This window comes from Ranitomeya imitator, chromosome 2, assembly GCF_032444005.1.
Source record: "Ranitomeya imitator isolate aRanImi1 chromosome 2, aRanImi1.pri, whole genome shotgun sequence".
Classification (NCBI taxonomy): domain Eukaryota; kingdom Metazoa; phylum Chordata; class Amphibia; order Anura; family Dendrobatidae; genus Ranitomeya; species Ranitomeya imitator.
In genome coordinates, this window is record NC_091283.1 from 848,262,175 (window position 1) to 848,285,404 (window position 23,230).

Below are 23,230 nucleotides of genomic sequence, written 5' to 3' on the forward strand. Positions count from 1 at the left end.
TCTTCCTCATCTGTCTACCATCCTACCCATCCTCTCCACAGTGCTGCACCGCCCTACATCTCTTCCTCATCTGTCTACCATCCTACCCATCCTCTCCACAGTGCTGCACCACCCTACATCTCTTCCTCATCTGTCTACCATCCTACCCGTCCTCTCCACAGTGCTGCACCGCCCTACATCTCCTCCTCATCTCTACCATCCTACCCGTCCTCTCCACAGTGCTGCACTGCCCTACATCTCCTCCTGATCTGTCTACCACCTACCCGTCCTCTCCACAGTGCTGCACCGCCCTACATCTCTTCCTCATCTGTCTACCATCCTACCCATCCTCTCCACAGTGATGCACCACCCTACATCTCTTCCTCATCTGTCTACCATCCTACCCATCCTCTCCACAGTGCTGCACCACCCTACATCTCTTCCTCATCTGTCTACCATCCTACCCGTCCTCTCCACAGTGCTGCACCACCCTACATCTCCTCCTCATCTCTACAACCCTACCCGTGCTCTCCACAGTGCTGCAGCACCCTACATCTCCTCCTTATCTGTCAATCACTTTTCCTTCTCCACAGTTCTGCACAGCCCTCCATCTCCTCCTCATGTCTACCACCCTACCCGTCCTCTCCACAGTGCTGCACCACCCTACATCTCCTCCTCATCTGTCTACCATCCTACCCGTCCTCTCCAGTGCTGCACCACCCTACATCTCTTCCTCATCTGTCTACCATCCTACCCGTCCTCTCCAGTGCTGCACCACCCTACATCTCTTCCTCATCTGTCTACCATCCTACCCATCCTCTCCACAGTGCTGCACCACCCTACATCTCCTCCTCATCTGTCTACCATCCTACCCGTCCTCTCCAGTGCTGCACCACCCTACATCTCTTCCTCATCTGTCTACCATCCTACCCATCCTCTCCACAGTGCTGCACTACCCTACATCTCCTCCTGATCTGTCTACCATCCTACCCGTCCTCTCCACAGTGCTGCACCGCCCTACATCTCCTCCTCATCTGTCTACCACCTACCCGTCCTCTCCACAGTGCTGCACCGCCCTATATCTCCTCATCCGTCTACCACCTACCCATCCTCTCTGTTTTCCGACTGATCTATAAATATTATGATCATTATTACCTTTTTCCCTGTAGTCTGTTGCTTGGCTTGCAGTTTTTTTTATTTTTTTTATTTCTTTCAGGATCCGCTGCAGAGCAATCGGCTGCACTATTATTTTTCCACCAAATATTTTTCTAGGCCTCTTTTAGAAAAAAAATCTTAAAAATGGTTGGAACGAGCTTTAAAGGGGAACGTGTCCCCCTGTAAGCGCCGTCCAGTCTGCGGCCCCGTGTTCCAGAGTCGGGGGTAACGCGGGGTCGTAATTCTACATAACGAGATGTGGCACACCGCGGCCTGGAGAAGCCTGCGAGTCGTGTCAGGGAGATATTGCCGGTCCTGTCTGCATGTCAGGCCGGGGGTAGACCCATGATCTCACATCCTTGCCGTCCCTTTAAGAACAATGGCGATCACTCTGAAATTGGACGGAGGCATCGCTGGAGCGCGAGTAACGCTGACCGTGTTATGTGCGGTGGAAAGCGGCCAGGAGGACATCACCGCAACAGATGTCGCTCTCGGGCCGACAGGTGCCGACTGTCAGGGAACGTTCTCATCACGAGAGTTTGATTGATGCACAAGGTGAAATAAAACCCGCGGTCACAGCCCCAGGTGATCGCAGCGAAGAACGCGGCGCGTACAGCGGAGGTCACCCCGGACACGCGAGGAACAGAGAGGAGCAAAAGTACAACAACCTGATGCCGCTATCTGGGGTCCTCGACTCCACTCACATCCAGAGCTGCGCTGACAATTCTGCTGACTGATGTTTGGAATCTATCCGCACTGTCGCTAAAACAGCAGCCGAGTGATGACCACTACTCCCAGTGCAGAGACCACTGTTCCCACACTGCAGCTTTACCCATGAGTGGGGGCTGTTCCTGCAGAGTATTTGCAGCTCTGGAGGTGACTGGAGTGTCATAAATGGTGGCTGGATGTGTTATCCTGCAGAGCGGACATTTACTCATCACTTCATCTTCATCTACGCTTGTAAAATACTTTACAAGCGTTTTGGGGCAGGAGCAGAGTAATGAACACGGCTGATCCCTCATTAGTAAGAATGGCGCTCGCTGGGAAAATGGCTGTAAATCACCGGCGATTTATCACCAAGAAGATCCGAAGAAGCAGCAACGTACAGCGAATACGGACTGTACGAGACCAGAACAAGGACAACGAGCGAGGGGTTAAATGTACAGCACAGGAGTGGATGTTACCTGCAGTCCTATGTAACTGCAGAAAAGAAGAAAAGAGTAATATCAGTATCTGGTGACTGCCCATCACCTCCATCATCAGTATCTGGTGACCGCCCGTCACCTCCATCATCCGTATCTGGTGACCGCCCGTCACCTCCATCATCAGTATCTGGTGACCGCCCGTCACCTCCATCATCAGTATCTGGTGACCGCCCGTCACCTCCATCATCAGTATCTGGTGACCGCCCGTCACCTCCATCATCAGTATCTGGTGACCGCCCGTCACCTCCATCATCAGTATCTGGTGACCGCCCGTCACCTCCATCATCAGTATCTGGTGACCGCCCGTCACCTCCATCATCAGTATCTGGTGACCGCCCGTCACCTCCATCATCAGTATCTGGTGACCGCCCGTCTCCTCCATCATCAGTATCTGGTGACCGCCCGTCTCCTCCATCATCAGTATCTGGTGACCGCCCGTCTCCTCCATCATCAGTATCTGGTGACCGCCCGTCTCCTCCATCATCAGTATCTGGTGACCGCCCGTCTCCTCCATCATAAGTATCTGGTGACCGCCCGTCACCTCCATCATCAGTATCTGGTGACCGTCCGTCCCCTCCATCATCAGTATCTGGTGACCGCCCGTCACCTCCATCATCAGTATCTGGTGACCGCCCGTCTCCTCCATCATCAGTATCTGGTGACCGCCCGTCACCTCCATCATCAGTATCTGGTGAGCGCCCGTCTCCTCCATCATCAGTATCTGGTGACCGCCCGTCACCTCCATCATCAGTATCTGGTGACCGCCCGTCACCTCCATCATCAGTATCTGGTGAGCGCCCGTCTCCTCCATCATCAGTATCTGGTGAGCGCCCGTCTCCTCCATCATCAGTATCTGGTGAGCGCCCGTCTCCTCCATCATCAGTATCTGGTGATCGCTCGTCTCCTCCATCATCAGTATCTGGTGATCGCTCGTCTCCTCCATCATCAGTATCTGGTGACCGCCCGTCCCCTCCATCATCAGTATCTGGTGACCGCCCGTCTCCTCCATCATCAGTATCTGGTGACCTCCCGTCTCCTCCATCATCAGTATCTGGTGACCGCCCGTCACCTCCATCATCAGTATCTGGTGATCGCTCGTCTCCTCCATCATCAGTATCTGGTGACCGCCCGTCTCCTCCATCATCAGTATCTGGTAACCTCCCGTCTCCTCCATCATCAGTATCTGGTGACCGCCCGTCTCCTCCATCATCAGTATCTGGTGACCGCCCGTCACCTCCATCATCAGTATCTGGTGACCGCCCGTCTCCTCCATCATCAGTATCTGGTGACCGCCCGTCTCCTCCTCCATCAGTATCTGGTGACCGCCCGTCACCTCCATCATCAGTATCTGGTGACCGCCCGTCTCCTCCATCATCAGTATCTGGTGACCGCCCGTCTCCTCCATCATCAGTATCTGGTGACCGCCCGTCACCTCCATCATCAGTATCTGGTGACCGCCCGTCACCTCCATCATCAGTATCTGGTGACCGCCCGTCTCCTCCATCATCAGTATCTGGTGACCGCCCGTCACCTCCATCATCAGTATCTGGTGACCGCCCGTCTCCTCCATCATCAGTATCTGGTGACCGCCCGTCTCCTCCATCATCAGTATCTGGTGACCGCCCGTCACCTCCATCATCAGTATCTGGTGACCGCCCGTCACCTCCATCATCAGTATCTGGTGACCGCCCGTCTCCTCCATCATCAGTATCTGGTGACCGCCCGTCTCCTCCATCATCAGTATCTGGTGACCGCCCGTCTCCTCCATCATCAGTATCTGGTGACCGCCCGTCACCTCCATCATCAGTATCTGGTGACCGCCCGTCTCCTCCATCATCAGTATCTGGTGACCGCCCGTCTCCTCCATCATCAGTATCTGGTGACCGCCCGTCTCCTCCATCATCAGTATCTGGTGACCTCCCGTCACCTCCATCATCAGTATCTGGTGAGCGCCCGTCTCCTCCATCATCAGTATCTGGTGACCGCCCGTCACCTCCATCATCAGTATCTGGTGACCGCCCGTCACCTCCATCATCAGTATCTGGTGACCGCCCGTCCCCTCCATCATCAGTATCTGGTGACCGCCCGTCTCCTCCATCATCAGTATCTGGTGACTGCCCGTCTCCTCCATCATCAGTATCTGGTGACCGCCCGTCCCCTCCATCATCAGTATCTGGTGACCGCCCGTCACCTCCATCATCAGTATCTGGTGACCGCCCGTCTCCTCCATCATCAGTATCTGGTGACCGCCCGTCTCCTCCATCATCAGTATCTGGTGACCGCCCGTCACCTCCATCATCAGTATCTGGTGACCGCCCGTCTCCTCCATCATCAGTATCTGGTGACCGCCCGTCTCCTCCATCATCAGTATCTGGTGACCGCCCGTCTCCTCCATCATCAGTATCTGGTGACCTCCCGTCACCTCCATCATCAGTATCTGGTGAGCGCCCGTCTCCTCCATCATCAGTATCTGGTGACCGCCCGTCACCTCCATCATCAGTATCTGGTGACCGCCCGTCACCTCCATCATCAGTATCTGGTGACCGCCCGTCCCCTCCATCATCAGTATCTGGTGACCGCCCGTCTCCTCCATCATCAGTATCTGGTGACCGCCCGTCTCCTCCATCATCAGTATCTGGTGACCGCCCGTCTCCTCCATCATCAGTATCTGGTGACCGCCCGTCTCCTCCATCATCAGTATCTGGTGACCGCCCGTCGCCTCCATCAGTATCTGGTGACCGCCCGTCTCCTCCATCATCAGTATCTGGTGACCGCCCGTCTCCTCCATCATCAGTATCTGGTGACCGCCCGTCTCCTCCATCATCAGTATCTGGTGATCGCCCGTCTCCTCCATCATCAGTATCTGGTGAGCGCCCGTCTCCTCCATCATCAGTATCTGGTGACCGCCCATCACCTCCATCATCAGTATCTGGTGACCGCCCGTCTCCTCCATCATCAGTATCTGGTTCCGCCCGTCTCCTCCATCATCAGTATCTGGTGACCGCCCGTCGCCTCCATCAGTATCTGGTGACCGCCCGTCTCCTCCATCATCAGTATCTGGTGACCGCCCGTCTCCTCCATCATCAGTATCTGGTTCCGCCCGTCACCTCCATCATCAGTATCTGGTTCCGCCCGTCGCCTCCATCCCTTCTCCTCACTTGTACACTGGTTACGGAGGCTCTCGGCCGGCGGGGGCTCCGGACATCTTGGATCCTTCCTGTGAGCCCAGACAGGCGGGCTGATGTGAGTTGGGGGTCCGGGCCGGTCCTCACCCCCGGACTCCTCGCTCTTGATGGCTGATCAGACTCCTCCTGATTCCATGGTGGATCTTTGTTACTTTTGATAAATATAAACTATTAACCCTTCCATTCCCGGCCACGTTCTTCTTTCTGTGCAGCCTTTTTCGGTCCCTGCCTGTCACGTTTGCGCTGTGCTGGCTGCAGTCGGCCCCTCGGTTTTGTGTCCTGGGGGTCTGATTATGGGGGGACGTGATGCCGCGGTCCTCGGTGGAGACGGCGGCGCTGATCAATCTTGTGCTCATGTTTCACTGGACACTGAAGTCAATGAGTTGCAGTTCCCGGCCCCCCGCAGCCAGCGCTGCGCCCCCCAGGATCAGGACCCTCTGAGCATGTTGCACGGGAGCGTCCAGCGGCTGATAACTGCGAATCATAGAGGATTTCCTACGCCCGTCATACGGCTGAGCGGCCATGATATTTCTCATGCTCTGTAGTTGGGCATCTTCCTGGTATTTCTTATTATTTAGGTAGTGCCCTCCCCGGGCTCCTCGGCGGTGGCCACTCTCCTCGCCCTCGCTGCTGCTGGTGCCGCCATTACTCTGACCTTGTCCGCTTGGCGTCTGTGGGAACGTTGGCTGTGGTCGTTGTTTATCTCCGGCGCTCGGCGGCATCCAGCAGATTGTCAGGTGCGCAGCCATCTGTTATAATGTACTGTGCCCATGGACGGCGGGTGGAGCGGAGGCATCGGCCCCCCGGGTGCCAGGACTGATGCCAGGACCGCTGTGTGGACAGGACACGTAGAGCCGCGTCCTGGGGCCACGATGGTTACAATAGAAGTGTAATAAAGGTTTTGTTTCACTTCCTCTGCGTTCTCAGCATCTCTGCTTGCTGTCAGTGAATGGGGCATGCTCTTACACCTTGTGCTGGCCATGGAGGGTTAGTTTTGTCACAATTGTATCCGGTCTCTGACATAAAGAACCTGGATTCCGGTCTGATACATTGTAACGACCGGTCTTCAAGGCAGCTGTGTGCATTGCCTTCACCATGGAGATTGACTTCACTATGGATCCTCAGTTTTACCTGCAAGAAGAATTTAATTTCTGGGCATCACCATTATCCGAAGGTCATGGCACCACGGAAAAACATGTAACCGGGGTCTGAACTGCACTGATACATTGTGACGAACCTCTCCGCACTTTCTGTTGTGATGTCAGAACCAATCAGCTCCTGCACTGCTGCAGCTGCATCCCCCTCCTCCCCTCCATCCTCTGCTCTCCATTAGATGGATTCTTGGAGTTGGAGTCACTTTGATGAATCCTGAGCAGATCCATTTCCTATAATCTGACGTATGACTTTCATGGGCGTTACATAATCCAGGACATCTGATAATCCGGCACAGATCAGCATCGGATTGGAGGAACCACAGAGAGCTTGTCTGTCCAGGGAATCCCGGGGACGGCTGCCGCACGGACAATTCTCACAGATTGATACAATCAATTCCCTCTCTCATCCCCAGAACCTTCATTAGTTCTTAACATTAATGGACTTCTAATGAACATAAAACTTCTATTTAGAGAATGATTCCGCGGAATAAAAGACGCTGATTTCAGAGCGGCGACCATCGCAAGGTAAACACCACCGCCAACCGTCGCTGAATAATGCACTCTGATGAGCGATAATTGTATCTTCAAAAAATATTAATCCTTTGATGTCCGTGAATCCGCAGCACACAGAACTGAGACCGTGGGGCGTTCAGTAATCTCTGTGCCCCAGTGTTGTGGCGGCCATGATGGTCCTCATATTCTGTAGTCATGGCCCCCATGATAAAGCGATTGTAGTGTCCTGTCCTACAGTCACCTCCCCAGTAATGGCTGATAACAGGGAGTAATAGATTGTGGTCTCCTGTCCTACAGTCTCCCCCCCCCCCCCCCAGTAATGGCTGATAACAGGGAGTAATAGATTGTGGTCTCCTGTCCTACAGTCTCCCCCCCCCCCCCCCCCAGTAGTGGCTGATAACAGGGAGTAATAGATTGTAGTCTCCTGTCCTACAGTCTCCTCCCCCAGTAATGGCTGATAACAGGGAGTAATAGATTGTAGTCTCCTGTCCTACAGTCTCCCCCCCCCCCCCCCCCCCCAGTAATGGCTGATAACAGGGAGTAATAGATTGTAGTCTCCTGTCCTACAGTCTCCTCCCCCAGTAATGGCTGATAACAGGGAGTAATAGATTGTAGTCTCCTCCCCCAGTAATGGCTGATAACAGGGAGTAATAGATTGTAGTCTCCTCCCCAGTAATGGCTGATAACAGGGAGTAATAGATTGTAGTCTCCTCCCCAGTAATGGCTGATATCAGGGAGTAATAGATTGTAGTCTCCTCCCCAGTAATGGCTGATAACAGGGAGTAATAGACTGTAGTCTCCCCCCAGTAATGGCTGATAACAGGGATTAATAGATTGTAGTCTCCTCCCCCAGTAATGGCTGATAACAGGGAGTAATAGATTGTAGTCTCCTGTCCTACAGTCTCCTCCCCCAGTAATGGCTGATAACAGGGAGTAATAGATTGTAGTCTCCTGTCCTACAGTCTCCCCCCCCCCCCCCAGTAATGGCTGATAACAGGGAGTAATAGATTGTAGTCTCCTGTCCTACAGTCTCCCCCCCCCCCCCAGTAATGGCTGATAACAGGGAGTAATAGATTGTAGTCTCCTGTCCTACAGTCTCCCCCCCCCCCCCCCCCCCCAGTAATGGCTGATAACAGGGAGTAATAGATTGTGGTCTCCTGTCCTACAGTCTCCTCCCCAGTAATAGCTGATAACAGGGAGTAATAGATTGTAGTCTCCTGTCCTACAGTCTCCCCCCCCCCCCCCCAGTAATGGCTGATAACAGGGAGTAATAGATTGTAGTCTCCCGTCCTACAGTCTCCCCCCCCCCCCCCCAGTAATGGCTGATAACAGGGAGTAATAGATTGTAGTCTCCTGTCCTACAGTCTCCCCCCCCCCCCCCCCCCCCCAGTAATGGCTGATAACAGGGAGTAATAGATTGTAGTCTCCTGTCCTACAGTCTCCTCCCCAGTAATAGCTGATAACAGGGAGTAATAGATTGTAGTCTCCTGTCCTACAGTCTCCCCCCCCCCCCCCAGTAATGGCTGATAACAGGGAGTAATAGATTGTAGTCTCCTGTCCTACAGTCTCCTCCCCCAGTAATGGCTGATAACAGGGAGTAATAGATTGCGGTCTCCTGTCCTACAGTCTCCTCCCCCAGTAATGGCTGATAACAGGGAGTAATAGATTGTAGTCTCCTGTCCTACAGTCTCCTCCCCCAGTAATGGCTGATAACAGGGAGTAATAGATTGTAGTCTCCTGTCCTACAGTCTCCCCCCCTCCCCCAGTAATGGCTGATAACAGGGAGTAATAGATGGTAATCTCCTGTCCTACAGTCTCCTCCCCCAGTAATGGCTGATAACAGGGAGTAATAGATTGTAATCTCCTGTCCTACAGTCTCCCCCCCTCCCCCAGTAATGGCTGATAACAGGGAGTAATAGATTGTCATCTGTCCTCAAAGAATCCTAGAATATTAGAGTTGTATGGGACCTCCAGGGTCTTCGTGTCCAACCCCTGCTCAATGCAGGAGTCACTGAACCATCTCAGACAGATGTCTGTCCAGCCTCTGTTTGAAGACTTCCATTTCTAATATCTGACCTGTCTCTTCTCCCTTTCCTTTCATCCCATTGCTTCTCGTGTTTCTATGTGTAAATGAGAATAATGATGATCCCTCTACACTGTGACAGCCCTTCAGATATTTGTAGACAGCTATGAAGTCTCCTCTTATCCTTCTTTTTTTGCAGCTAAACATTCACAGATCCTTTAACTGTTTCTCATAGGACATACTTTGCAGTCCGCTCACCATCCTGGTAACTCTTCCCTGAACTTGCTCCAGTTTTTCAAGGTCTTTTATATAATGTGGTGCCCAGAACTGGACCCAGTATTCCAGATGAGACCTGACCAAGGAGGAGTAGAGGGGAGAATCACTTCACACGATCTAAACTCTATGCTTCTCTTAATACATCCTAGAACTGTATTTGCCTTTTTTGCTGCTGCATCGCACTGTTGACTCATGTGCAGTCTGTGATCTATTACTATACCCAAGTCTTTTTCATACGTGCTGTTGCTTAGTTCTATTCCTCCCATTCTGTAGATGTAATTTTCATTTTTCTCGCTCAGATGTAGAATCTTGCATTTCTCCCTTTTAATTACCATTCTATTAGTCGCTGCCCATTGTTCAGGCTTATCTAGGTTCTTCTGAATTCTTTCTCTGTCTTCTCTAGTGTTAGCTATCCCTCATAGCTTTGCATCACCTGCAAATTTGATTACGGTAGTTTATCTTCACTTCCCTTATTTAGATCATTTATAAAAATGTTAACAGTGGGGTCAGCACAGAGCCTTGTGGTAGCACACTTGTAACACAGGTGCCAGGACAGAGCCATGAGGTAGCCCAAATGAAACTCTCTTCCTCTTGGATGTGCAACCATTTATTACTACTTTTTGAGTACGATCACTGAGCCAGTTATGAATCCACCTAACCGTAGCCTTGTCAATCCCATACTTGGTCATTTTCTCAATAAGGATAGTATGAGATACTTTATCAAATGCTTTGTTGAAGTTGAGATATACTATATCTACCACATTTCCCTGATCCACCCAGTCAGTGATTCCATCATAGCAGGAAATTAGATTAGTCTAGCATGACTTGTTTTCTACAAACCCATGCTGACTCTGGTTAATTACTGTATTCTTATCCAAGTACTTACATGCACGCTGTTTAATAATTTGTTCCCAGATCTTGCCTGGTATAGAAATAAGGCTCACTGGCCTGTAATTTCCTGGCTCAGTCTTCTTTCTTTGCCTTCTTTTCAGCCCGGTTCTTGGAGCCAGTGTAGAAGCTCTGGTGTCCCTGTTGGACCAATCCTCTTCTGTCGCCACTTGATCTGTTCGTGTCTTTGATCTTCTCTTTTTCTTTTCTCTTCAGCTTGTGACGAGTGGAAAGTTTTGCAGAAGCCAAATCTGCACCGAGATGTCAACCGGTTTGGCCACTCTGCTGTAGTCAGTAATGGGTAAGATTTCATGCTTCACATACAAATAAAATGTGACTGACATTCCTGTAACAGTAAAGAATCCCTCTCATCAGTTTAATGTTAGTCAGATATTTCTATATGGTAGTCTTATTAAAACCTCATTAAGCTCGTATGTGGTAAAGAATCACACCCAACCCTTTTTGAATGCATCTACAGTGTAACATCCATCGGTTACTCCTCTTACAGTAAAGAATCTTTGAAACAATAACATTCAAGAGTTCAACTATGTGATCTAATCCGCTGCAATGATACAACAGAAGCCAGGAGATATCATTGTGCTTAGTCCAGGAGATATCACTGTGCTTAGTCCAGGAGATATCACTGTGCTTAGTCCAGGAGATATCACTGGACTTTGAATTGCTTGCCTGAAGAGGTGGTGATGGCGAACTCAGTCGAGGGGTTCAAGAAAGGCCTGGATGTCTTCCTGGAGCAGAACAATATTGTATCATACAATTAGGTTCTGTAGAAGGACGTAGATCTGGGGATTTATTATGATGGAATATAGGCTGAACTGGATGGACAAATGTCTTTTTTCGGCCTTACTAACTATGTTACTATGTTACTATGTTACTATGTTACTATGTTACTGTGCTTAGTCCAGGAGATATCACTGTGCTTAGTCCAGGAGATATCACTGTGCTTAGTCCAGGAGATCTCATTGTGCTTAGTCCAGGAGATCTCATTGTGCTTAGTCCAGGAGATCTCATTGTGCTTAGTCCAGGAGATCTCATTGTGCTTAGTCCAGGAGATCTCATTGTGCTTAGTCCAGGAGATAGCATTGTGCTTAGTCCAGGAGATCTCATTGTGCTTAGTCCAGGAGATCTCATTGTGCTTAGTCCAGGAGATCTCATTGTGCTTAGTCCAGGAGATCTCATTGTGCTTAGTCCAGGAGATCTCATTGTGCTTAGTCCAGGAGATCTCATTGTGCTTAGTCACAGAGTGTATAGAAGCCTTTCCTACAATGGAACAACTTTCTGCATCCGATATTATCATTGTTATCATCTGGACTGGGAGTGTTTCTTTTGTAGGAGAATGTCCAACCAATGTTGTGAAAGTGTATACAAAATCTGGTTTTATTGTTTCCTTCCTTACTGCTCTTACTGTAAAAAATCCTTTTTTTAGATGACCTTTTTTGTTGAGCTCCTAGTTGTCATTTTCATGTAACCTCCCCATGTTTTTGAGCTCGGCTGTTTTACCTCTGACATGTATAGTCCAAAACATTAAGGCTTTGTCTATTTTTGTCTCAAACAATCCTCTCCTGATGGGGAAAGACATTACTAGATATTTTCTTTACTGTCAGGTCCTTGACATTGCTTTTCTATTTTATAAGTGGATCTGACCCATTGGTAAATATCTCTACAGTTTATCTTACTGCTCTGACTGTAAAGAATCCTTTCATAAAATGAATCTTTTTGTGTTAGAATCCACTTGCATTTCCACATTGTAATGGTGGCTGATTTCCCCCCATCAGGTCTATGTTCATATTTGGCGGGTTCTCCAGCGTCCTCCTGAACGACATCTTGGTGTACAAACCCCCGAGCTGCGAGGCTTTCCACACCCAGGAGCAGTGCACCAGCGCGGTACAAGGCATCAGTTGTGTGTGGGACCGGGGTTATTGTGTGTCATGGGAGACTGCGCACGCCAGCAGCAGCCTGTCCCGCGCCCACTGCCCCAACAAATCTGGTAAGCCTGCCACACCCAGAGCTACGGTCAGCTCCGCCCTGTTGTCAGTCATGTTACACGGCATCGTGGGATAAAACCTCCTGTCACGTTCCCTCCTCAGCGCCAGCAGATGACAGGTGCTACAAGAACACGGACTGCGCCAGCTGCACCGCCAACACCAACGGCTGCCAGTGGTGTGACGACAAGAAGTGCATGTCCCTCAGCAGCAACTGCAGCATGGTGAGGGTCTGCTCCGGGGGTCTGCTGAGGGTTCTCTGAAGGGTCTGCTGAGGGGGTGCTCGGGAGTCTGGCAAGGGTCTGGAGAAGGTCTACTAATGTTCTGGTGAGGGTCTGCTCAGGGACCTCGTGAGGGTCTGGTGTGGGTTTGCTGAGGGTCTGGTGAGGGGTCTGGGAAGGATCTGTTCAAGGGTCTGCTGAGGGTCTGGGGAAGGTCTGCTCAGGGGTCTGGGGAGAGTTCTCTGAAGGGTCTGGTGAGGGTGTGCTCAGAGGTCTGCTTAGGGTTTGGAGAAGATCTACTGATGGTCTGGTGATGGTCTGCTCGGGGACCTCGTGAGGGTCTGGGGAAGGTCTGCTCAGGGGTCTGGAGAGAGTTCTCTGAAGGGTCTTGTGAGGGTCTGCTGAAGGGTCTGGTGAGTGTGTTCAGGGGTCTGCTGAGGTTTTGGTGAAGGTCTACTGATGATCTGGTGAGGGTCTGCTCGGGGGCATGGTAAGGGACTGGTGTGGGTTTGCTGATGGTCTGCCCAGGGGGCTGGTGGGTGAATTGTGAGGGTCTGCTTTGAGATCTGGGTAGGGTGCTGAGGGTCTGCTCCAAGGTTTTTTTTTTTTTTATCAGATAGATTTTTATTATCCGCAAAGAATAAACAATCAGAATAATTCTCATGGCAATGTTTCATTAAACATTTACAGATAACTTTTTCCCCCCGACTCAGAGCCCCCCCACCCCGCCCAACCCCAGAGACCTCAGCCAGAGCCACCCCACTTCCCATCATCATACAAACATTTGAATAAACATCCGTTATATTTCCATTGAATACTAGGTTCCCTAAATTCTCATTTATCATCCTAATTCAAGTCCATCCACGGTTGCCACAGCTTGTGGAAGATGTCCAGCTTATTCCTTTTGGTGTAGATACTTTTCTCCAAAGTAAGTATATGCTCCGCTTGCTTAAGAAAGTCTTTTCTTGTTGGAGGTTCCTCTCTAATCCAAAATTTGGCGATCAATTTCCTAGCAATGAATAACAATCGTGCAATAGCTATTTTAAACATGTTGTCCGTAACAATTTCCTCCACATATCCCAATATGCAAGTCAGTGGAACCCTAGGGACAGAACATCCATACACCAGTTCAATACGATTTAAAACAACTATCCAGAAGGAGGACAGTCTAGGGCACTGCCACATCATATGCAATATCCCCGCCTGGGATTGTGAGCACCGAGGGCAGTCCGAGTTCTGCCTAAGCCCAGCCTTGAACAACCTGTCAGGGGTTCTATAGGCCCTATGGATTACGAATAACTGTGATAGCCTGCCTGGTTCACTCATTGATATCTTGGGCACATATTCTAGGACCGACTCCCATCTATCATTGTCAATTATTCCCAATTCAGCTTCCCATTTCCCTTTGGCTCGGATGGGATATTTTTCCAGGAAAGAAAAAAGTAGAAACCCATATATTTCTGAAATCGCCCCCTTCGTGCAGCTATTCTTAAGGATATAGTCGAGCATGAGATCAATCTGTACCACTATGGCTCCCCTTTTATTCTGTGCCTGATAAGCATGAGAGATACGATTATACTGGAACAATTCAGACCGTGGCAACTGAAATTCTTCCTGCAACTCCTCAAATGTTTTAAGTCTGCCCTGACTTATCAGCTGCCCCAGCCGTTTAATACCTGCTGCAGACCAAAAGTGAAAACCCTCCCTCTGCCTAAATTCCGGTAGATAAATGTTGTCCCAAATAGGCGAGAATCTGGTGAACCCACTCACTTCCCTAATGAGTTTGACTTTTTCCCATACTCTGTGAATTAATTTGATAGTGCACCCCTGTGAACCCATTTGTTTGAATTGTCCTCCCTCCAAACTGTCACTCAAAACGTCTGCCTGTAGTAAGAACCTCAAGCTATTAGGTATTTGCACACTCCCTGCCTCCTCCCCCCATCCTTTGAGATGTTGACACTGTGCTGCTAAGAAGTATAGCCATGGATTAGGAAGTGCAAGACCCCCCTCTGTTTTGGCCCTCTGAAGTATCTCCTGTTTAAACCTAGGACTCTTTCCTCCCCATATTAATTCCCCAAACAAAGACCTAATCTTACGGAATCTGCATTGTGTAATCCAAATGGGAGAGTTATGTAGCACGTACAACAACTGTGGCATTACAATCATCTTTAAGAGGTTCACCCTACCAACCACCGATAAATGTAATTTGTTCCATGCCGCAATCTTGGTACGAATTTTCTGCATTAATGGACTTAAATTCAGTTCCTCAAAGGTAGTTAGAGGAAGAGCAATCTGCTGCTCCAAGGTTTAGGGAGGGTCTGCTCAGTGTTCTGTATTCATTGGTCTGGTGAGGGTCAGGGGAGGGTAAGCTGAGACTAAAGGTCTGTTATGTAATGGTCTGCTCAGGGGTCTAGTATGGTCCTGGAGAGGGTCGGCTCAGGGGTCTGGTGTGGTCCTGGAGAGGGTCTGCTCGGGTGTGGTGTGGTCCTGGAGAGGGTCTGCTCAGGGGTGTGGTGTGGTCCTGGAGAGGGTCTGCTCAGGGGTGTGGTCCTGGAGAGGGTCTGCTCAGGGGTCTGGTGTGGTCCTGGAGAGGGTCTGTTCAGGGGTCTGGTGTGGTCCTGGAGAGGGTCTGCTCAGGGGTGTGGTGTGGTCCTGGAGAGGGTCTGCTCAGGGGTGTGGTGTGGTCCTGGAGAGGGTCTGCTCAGGGGTGTGGTGTGGTCCTGGAGATGGTCTGCTCAGGGGTGTGGTGTGCTCTTGGAGAGGGTCTGCTCAGGGGTGTGGTGTGGTCCTGGAGATGGTCTGCTCAGGGGTGTGGTGTGGTCCTGGAGAGGGTTTGCTCAGGGGTCTGGTGTGGTCCTGGAGAGGGTCTGCTCAGGGGTGTGGTGTGCTCCTGAAGAGGGTCTGCTCAGGGGTGTGGTGTGCTCCTGGAGACGGTCTGCTCAGGGGTGTGGTGTGCTCCTGAAGAGGGTCTGCTCAGGGGTGTGGTGTGGTCCTGGAGACGGTCTGCTCAGGGGTGTGGTGTGCTCCTGGAGAGGGTCTGCTCAGGGGTGTGGTGTGCTCCTGGAGAGGGTCTGCTCAGGGGTGTGGTGTGGTCCTGGAGATGGTCTGCTCAGGGGTGTGGTGTGGTCCTGGAGAGGGTCTGCTCAGGGGTGTGGTGTGGTCCTGGAGATGGTCTGCTCAGGGGTCTGGTGTGGTCCTGGAGAGGGTCGGCTCAGGGGTGTGGTGTGGTCCTGGAGAGGGTCTGCTCAGGGGTCTGGTGTGGTCCTGGAGATGGTCTGGTGTGGTCCTGGAGAGGGTCGGCTCAGGGGTGTGGTGTGGTCCTGGAGAGGGTCTGCTCAGGGGTCTGGTGTGGTCCTGGAGATGGTCTGCTCAGGGGTGTGGTGTGCTCCTGGAGAGGGTCTGCTCAGGGGTGTGGTGTGCTCCTGAAGAGGGTCTGCTCAGGGGTGTGGTGTGGTCCTGGAGATGGTCTGCTCAGGGGTGTGGTGTGCTCCTGGAGAGGGTCTGCTCAGGGGTGTGGTGTGGTCCTGGAGAGGGTCTGCTCAGGGGTGTGGTGTGGTCCTGGAGAGGGTCTGCTCGGGTGTGGTGTGGTCCTGGAGATGGTCTGCTCAGGGGTCTGGTGTGGTCCTGGAGAGGGTCGGCTCAGGGGTGTGGTGTGGTCCTGGAGAGGGTCTGCTCAGGGGTCTGGTGTGGTCCTGGAGAGGGTCGGCTCAGGGGTGTGGTGTGGTCCTGGAGAGGGTCTGCTCAGGAGTCTGGTGTGGTCCTGGAGATGGTCTGCTCAGGAGTCTGGTGTGGTCCTGGAGATGGTCTGCTCAGGGGTGTGGTGTGGTCCTGGAGAGGGTCGGCTCAGGGGTGTGGTGTGGTCCTGGAGAGGGTCTGCTCAGGAGTCTGGTGTGGTCCTGGAGATGGTCTGCTCAGGAGTCTGGTGTGGTCCTGGAGATGGTCTGCTCAGGGGTGTGGTGTGGTCCTGGAGATGGTCTGCTCAGGGGTGTGGTGTGGTCCTGGAGAGGGTCTGCTCAGGGGTGTGGTGTGGTCCTGGAGATGGTCTGCTCAGGGGTCTGGTGTGGTCCTGGAGAGGGTCTGCTCAGGGACACAATCAACATTAGATGGTCGTGAATCCCGCTGGTGTACAGACTGGTCACCTGGGCCAGTTGTCTGCACTCTGCTGCTCCCCAGGACCCCGGCATGCTGGGTCTTGTGGTTCTATATTTGTAGAGCTGCAGGTTGTGGACCCCTGTGCTAGATGATTAGCGGCGCCCCTTGATGCATGCACACCAGGAGCGGATATCCTATCTATAATAGCATTGCTGCTGTATACCGACCCTGGTAGTATATATTCGGCATCGCTCTCCGTTATCAGCCGTCTTCTCACTGGTTGTTTCTCTGATTGCTCTTTTTCCAGTCTGTGAAGAATTATGTGAAATGTTATGTAAGGAACGAGCAGATCTGCAATAAGCTGACGAGCTGCAAAAGCTGCTCCCTCAACCTGAACTGCCAGTGGGACCAGCGGCAGCAGGAATGCCAGGCTCTGCCCGGTGAGTGCCCGCGCCACGCGTGCCCCTGTGTGTGTGCGCCATGTGTGACCCTGCGTATGTGCCATGTGTGACCTTGTGTGTGACCCCAATGTGTGACCCCGTATGTGACCCCAATGTGTAACACCGTGTGTGCCCCTTACACTGAGCAGGAGGCGCTGACTCTGTTCTCTTGTCACAGCTCATCTCTGTGGAGAAGGATGGAGCCACGTGGGGGACGCCTGTCTGCGCTTCAACTCCAGCCGCGACAGCTACGACAATGCCAGGGTGTACTGCCACAATCTGAGCGGCAGCCTCGCCTCCCTCACCACCCCAAAAGAGGTGGACTTTGTACTGGACGAAATGCAAAAATACACAGTACAGGTGAGGCTCCTCTGCCCTCCTCCTCCAGGCTCCTCTGCCCTCCTCCTCCAGGCTCCTCTGCCCTCCTCCTCCAGGCTCCTCTGCCCTCCTCCAGGCTCCTCTGCCCTCCTCCTCCTCCAGGCTCCTCTGTCCTCCTCCTCCTCCAGGCTCCTCTGTCCTCCTCCTCCTCCAGGCTCCTCTGTCCTCCTCCTCCTCCAGGCTCCTCTGTCCTCCTCCAGGCTCCTCTGTCCTCCTCCAGGCTCCTCTGTCCTCCTCCTCCAGGCTCCTCTGTCCTCCTCCTCCAGGCTCCTCTGCCCTCCTCCTCCAGGCTCCTCTGTCCTCCTCCTCCAGGCTCCTCTGTCCTCCTCTTCCTCCACACTCCTCTGCCCTCCTCCTCCAGGCTCCTCTGTCGTCCTCCTTCAGGCTCCTCTGTCCTCCTCCTCTTCCTCCACCACACTCCTCTGCCCTACTCCTCCAGACTCCTCTGTCCTCCTCTAGGCTTCTCTGTCCTCCTCCTCTTCCTCCACACTCCTCTGTCCTCCTCCTCCAGGCTCCTCTGTCCTCCTCCTCCAGGCTACTCTGTCCTCCTCCTCCAGGCTACTCTTTCCTCCTCCTCCTCCTCCAGGCTCCTCTGTCCTCCTCCTCCAGGCTACTCTGTCCTCCTCCTCCTCCAGGCTCCTCTGTCCTCCTCCTCCAGGCTCCTCTGTCCTCCTCCTCCAGGCTACTCTGTCCTCCTCCTCCTCCTCCAGGCTCCTCTGTCGTCCTCCTCCTCTTCCTCCACGCTCCTCTGCCCTCCTCCTCCTCCACGCTCCTCTGCCCTCCTCCTCTTCCTCCACGCTCCTCTGCCCTCCTCCAGGCTCCTCTGTCGTCCTCCTCCTCTTCCTGCACACTCTTCTGCCCTCCTCCTGCAGACTCCTCTGTCCTCCTCCTCCAGGCTCCTCTGTCCTCCTCCAGGCTCCTCTGTCCTCCTCCTCCTCCAGGCTCCTCTGTCGTCCTCCTCCTCTTCCTCCACGCTCCTCTGCCCTCCTCCTCTTCCTCCACGCTCCTCTGCCCTCCTCCTCTTCCTCCACGCTCCTCTGCCCTCCTCCTCCAGGCTCCTCTGTCGTCCTCCTCCTCTTCCTGCACACTCCTCTGCCCTCCTCCTCCAGACTCCTCTGTCCTCCTCCTCCAGGCTCCTCTGTCCTCCTTCAGGCTCCTCTGTCCTCCTCCTCCACACTCCTGTCCTCCTCCTCCAGGCTCCTCTGCCCTCCTCTTCCTCCACACTCCTCTGCCCTCCTCCTCCTCCAGACTCCTCTGTCCTCCTCCTCCTCCAGACTCCTCTGTCCTCCTCCTCCTCCAGGCTCCTCTGTCCTCCTCCTCCTCCTCCTCCTCCTCCTCCTCCTCCTCCTCCAGGCTCCTCTGTCCTCCTCCTCCTCCAGGCTCCTCTGTCCTCCTCCTCCTCCTCCAGGCTCCTCTGTCCTCCTCCTCCTCCAGGCTCCTCTGTCCTTCTCCTCCTCCAGGTCCTCTGTCCTCTTCCTCCTCCTCCTCCAGGCTCCTCTGTCCTCTTCCTCCTCCTCCTCCAGGCTCCTCTGTCCTCTTCCTCCTCCTCCTCCACACTCCTCTGCCCTTCTCCTCCAGGCTCCTCTGTCCTCCTCCTCCTCCAGGCTCCTCTGTCCTCCTCCTCCTCCTCCAGGCTCCTCTGTCCTCCTCCTCCTCCAGACTCCTATGTTTCTATTCACTGACAACAAATATATACAGTTATGGCAGAAAGTGTTGACACCCCTGAAATGATTCCAGAAAATTACCCATGTTTTGTTATACATAGGTTCATCCCTTTTGTCTATGTTGCAACAACATAAAAAAAGCTGAGAAAAAAGGGCAAATTGGCCAAAATTTCACACAAAACCCCGCAAATGTTCCGGACACAATTGTTGGCACCCTAAACTTAATATTTGGTTGCACCCATAGGAATAAATAACTCTGATCAATCGCTTCCCATAACCACCCACAAGCTTCTTACTCCTCTCAGCCGCCATCTTGGACGACTCTTCTCCCGGTCTCATATGTGAAGGCGTCTTCTCCCAACAGCGATTGTAAGATCTCTCCACAGGGGATCAATGAGATTTAGATCCGGACTCATTGCTGCCACTTCAGAACTCGTATTATGGGGTCACTGTCCTGATGGAGGACCCATGACCCAGGAGGCAAACCCAGCTTTATGGCATTGGGCACTACATTGCCACCCAAAACCCATTGGTAATCTTCAGATTTCATGATGCCTAGCACACAGTCAAGGCCCCCAGTGCCAGAGTCATCAAACCAACCACAAAACATCTGACCCTCCACCATATCTGACTGTAGGTATGGTGTTCTTTTTTTGTAGGCCTCATTCTGTTTCCTATAAACTGTAGAATGATGTGCTTTACCAAAAAGCTCTAAGTCGTTCTCATCTGTCCACAAGATGTTTTTCCAGAAGGATTTTGGCTCACTCATATACATTGTGGCAAACTGCAGTCTAGCTTATGTCTGTGTCAGCAGTGGGGTCCTCCGGGGTCTCCTGCCATAGCGCATCATTTCATTCACATGTGGACGGATAGTTGGCGCTGACACTGATGCACCTGAGCCTGCAGGACAGCTTGGATTTCTTTGGACCTTGACTGGGGCTGCTTATCCTCCATCCGTATTATCCTGCCTTGCAACCTTCAATTAATTTTCTCTGCCATCCATGTCCAAGGAGATTAGCTACAGTGCCATGGGAACATGGAGAAAGGAACATCAAGATCTCTGGTGATGGACTTGTAACCTTGAGATTGTTAATATTGTTCAATAATTTTGGTTCTCAAGTCCTCAGACCGTTCTCTTCTCCTCGTTCTGTTCTCTGACTTAATGTCGCGCACACAATGCAATTATTGAGTTAGCTTCTCCAATTTTTATCTGGTTTCAGATGGGATTTTCATTTTGCCCACACCTGTTACTTGCCACAGGTGAATGTGAACGAGCATCACATGCTTGAAACTGAGTTTTTTTGCCCATAATTTTGGGAAGGTGCCAACAATTTTGTCAGACCCATTTTTGGGGTTTTGTGTGAAGTTATGTCCAATTTGTTTTTTTCCTCTACACAAAACGTGTAATGGCAATAACGTAGGAGAAATACTTCATTTTCTTGAATCCTTTCAAAGGTGCCAGCACTTTCGGCCATGACCGTATCTGGAAATGGCGAGAAATTGAAGCTTAATAGTAATGTAAGTCCTTGCCATCCGACCCTGAGAAGACGAGGATCTTTCCCGGGTCACTGTGGAGGTTTACGTCTCCTTGTTCTGCGCGGTGCCCCTGGCGCACTGACCTCCATTAATAAGGCTCGTTGTGTCCCAATAAATGATTGATGGGACGCGTCTGTCCCCCTGATCTGAATGAAGAGCAGCTGTCAGTTTGGGGGCAGCGGAGGCCGATCGACAATGAAAGTCGTAACTCGCATTTTACAGCCGCAGTAAATGGACATCGTTACCCGCAGCCAATCAGCGGGATCATTCCCGAAATCGCCTTTATCTGGCGGCAGCGGCTGAAGCGTCCGTCTGGATGATGACGCAGCCCCGAGAAGTGCCAGCAGCGGCACTGAAAATGATGGAAATATTCTGCTATCCTGTGCGGTAAATGTAGGAGGTTTGCCACCCAGGAGCCTGGGAAAGCTGGGTGTGCAGTCACCCAGCTTTCCCACAATGTTACGCTCATGGACAGACCATTACTCCCTGATAGTCGTGGGGCCGCGCTCGCTGCCATCACGGATCATTTCATGTCTTTCAAGGTCAGCAGCAGGAATATGGCGGCCACACGAGACCTGGAGAACGTGGATTTACTCAGTTTTCCTATTTTTGTATATAATCAAAATTGAAAATTAATTACAGAAGCAAAATTGCAATAAACAGAAAAAAATCATATTGTTCAACCTGAGTTGGGCCCGCGGTTATCAGACGCTCAGGGGCCACTTATTGAATACAGAGGGCGCATACTGCCTGGTGACACCGTCCCTTTAATTGCTCCCGACGCCTCGCACCGCTCTGACGGTGATTTCTGTGAATCGCTTTGTGAGACGTCCGGGGTCCACGCATTTCACGACTGAATTTAATGTTTATTAAGAATTTAGAAATGAAATTATCACATTAATAATAGACGGAGTCTAATGAGGAGACGCACGGCGGGGAACTGCTGCAGCGACGCGCGCCACGAGGAATGTCAGACGGCGGAATCACGGAACCATGGAATGTTCTCCGGATAAAATGATTCTCAGCAGGAAGTGAAGAGCGGCTGATTAGCTGCAACATCAACAACGGGGCGTAAAGAGCTGGACATTATATGTATGATGGATCGCACCGAGCGCCCGATCATCTCCGGAGAGCGGTGATGTCACTGCTGTATAATATAACTGATATCTGGAGAGCGGTGATGTCACTGCTGTATAATATAACTGATATCTGGAGAGCGGTGATGTCACCGCTGTATAATATAACTGATATCTGGAGAGCGGTGATGTCACTGCTGTATAATATAACTGATATCTGGGGAGCGGTGATGTCACTGCTGTATAATATAACTGAGATCTGGGGAGCGGTGATGTCACTGCTGTATAATATAACTGATATCTGGGGAGCGGTGATGTCACTGCTGTATAATATAACTGATATCTGGGGAGCGGTGATGTCACCGCTGTATAATATAACTGATATCTGGAGAGCGGTGATGTCACTGCTGTATAATATAACTGATATCTGGAGAGCGGTGATGTCACTGCTGTATAATATAACTGATATCTGGAGAGCGGTGATGTCACTGCTGTATAATATAACTGATATCTGAGGAGCGGTGATGTCACTGCTGTATAATATAACTGATATCTGGAGAGCGGTGATGTCACCGCTGTATAATATAACTGATATCTGGGGAGCGGTGATGTCACCGCTGTATAATATAACTGATCTCTGGAGAGCGGTGATGTCACCGCTGTATAATATAACTGATATCTGGGGAGCGGTGATGTCACCGCTGTATAATATAACTGATATCTGGAGAGCGGTGATGTCACTGCTGTATAATATAACTGATATCTGGGGAGCGGTGATGTCACTGCTGTATAATATAACTGAGATCCGGAGAGCGGTGATGTCACTGCTGTATAATATAACTGATATCTGGGGAGCGGTGATGTCACTGCTGTATAATATAACTGAGATCCGGAGAGCGGTGATGTCACTGCTGTATAATATAACTGAGATCCGGAGAGCGGTGATGTCACCGCTGTATAATATAACTGATATCTGGGGAGCGGTGATGTCACCGCTGTATAATATAACTGATATCTGGAGAGCGGTGATGTCACTGCTGTATAATATAACTGATATCTGGGGAGCGGTGATGTCACTGCTGTATAATATAACTGATATCTGGGGAGCGGTGATGTCACTGCTGTATAATATAACTGATATCTGAGGAGCGGTGATGTCACTGCTGTATAATATAACTGATATCTGGAGAGCGGTGATGTCACTGCTGTGTGATATAACTGATATCTGGAGAGCGGTGATGTCACTGCTGTATAATATAACTGATATCTGGGGAGCGGTGATGTCACTGCTGTATAATATAACTGATATCTGGGGAGCGGTGATGTCACTGCTGTATAATATAACTGATATCTGAGGAGCGGTGATGTCACTGCTGTATAATATAACTGATATCTGGGGAGCGGTGATGTCACTGCTGTGTGATATAACTGATATCTGGAGAGCG

General features: G+C 51.5%; 1 protein-coding gene across 4 annotated transcripts in view; it reads left to right on the forward strand.

The window, feature by feature from the left end:
- ATRNL1 (attractin like 1) overlaps window positions 1-23,230 on the forward strand; it is a 635,347-nt gene that overhangs the window by 114,762 nt on the left and 497,355 nt on the right. For all 4 annotated transcript variants that reach the window (XR_011318566.1, XR_011318567.1, XM_069754362.1 and 1 more), the window contains exons 11-15: window positions 10,595-10,679; window positions 12,172-12,383; window positions 12,484-12,602; window positions 16,999-17,131; window positions 17,310-17,491. Coding sequence is in view for 2 of the 4 variants with exons in the window: in XM_069754362.1 (XP_069610463.1) it covers window positions 10,595-10,679; window positions 12,172-12,383; window positions 12,484-12,602; window positions 16,999-17,131; window positions 17,310-17,491 (731 nt within the window). In the remaining 2 variants the exon portion in view is untranslated. The remainder of the gene's footprint in view (window positions 1-10,594; window positions 10,680-12,171; window positions 12,384-12,483; window positions 12,603-16,998; window positions 17,132-17,309; window positions 17,492-23,230) is intronic.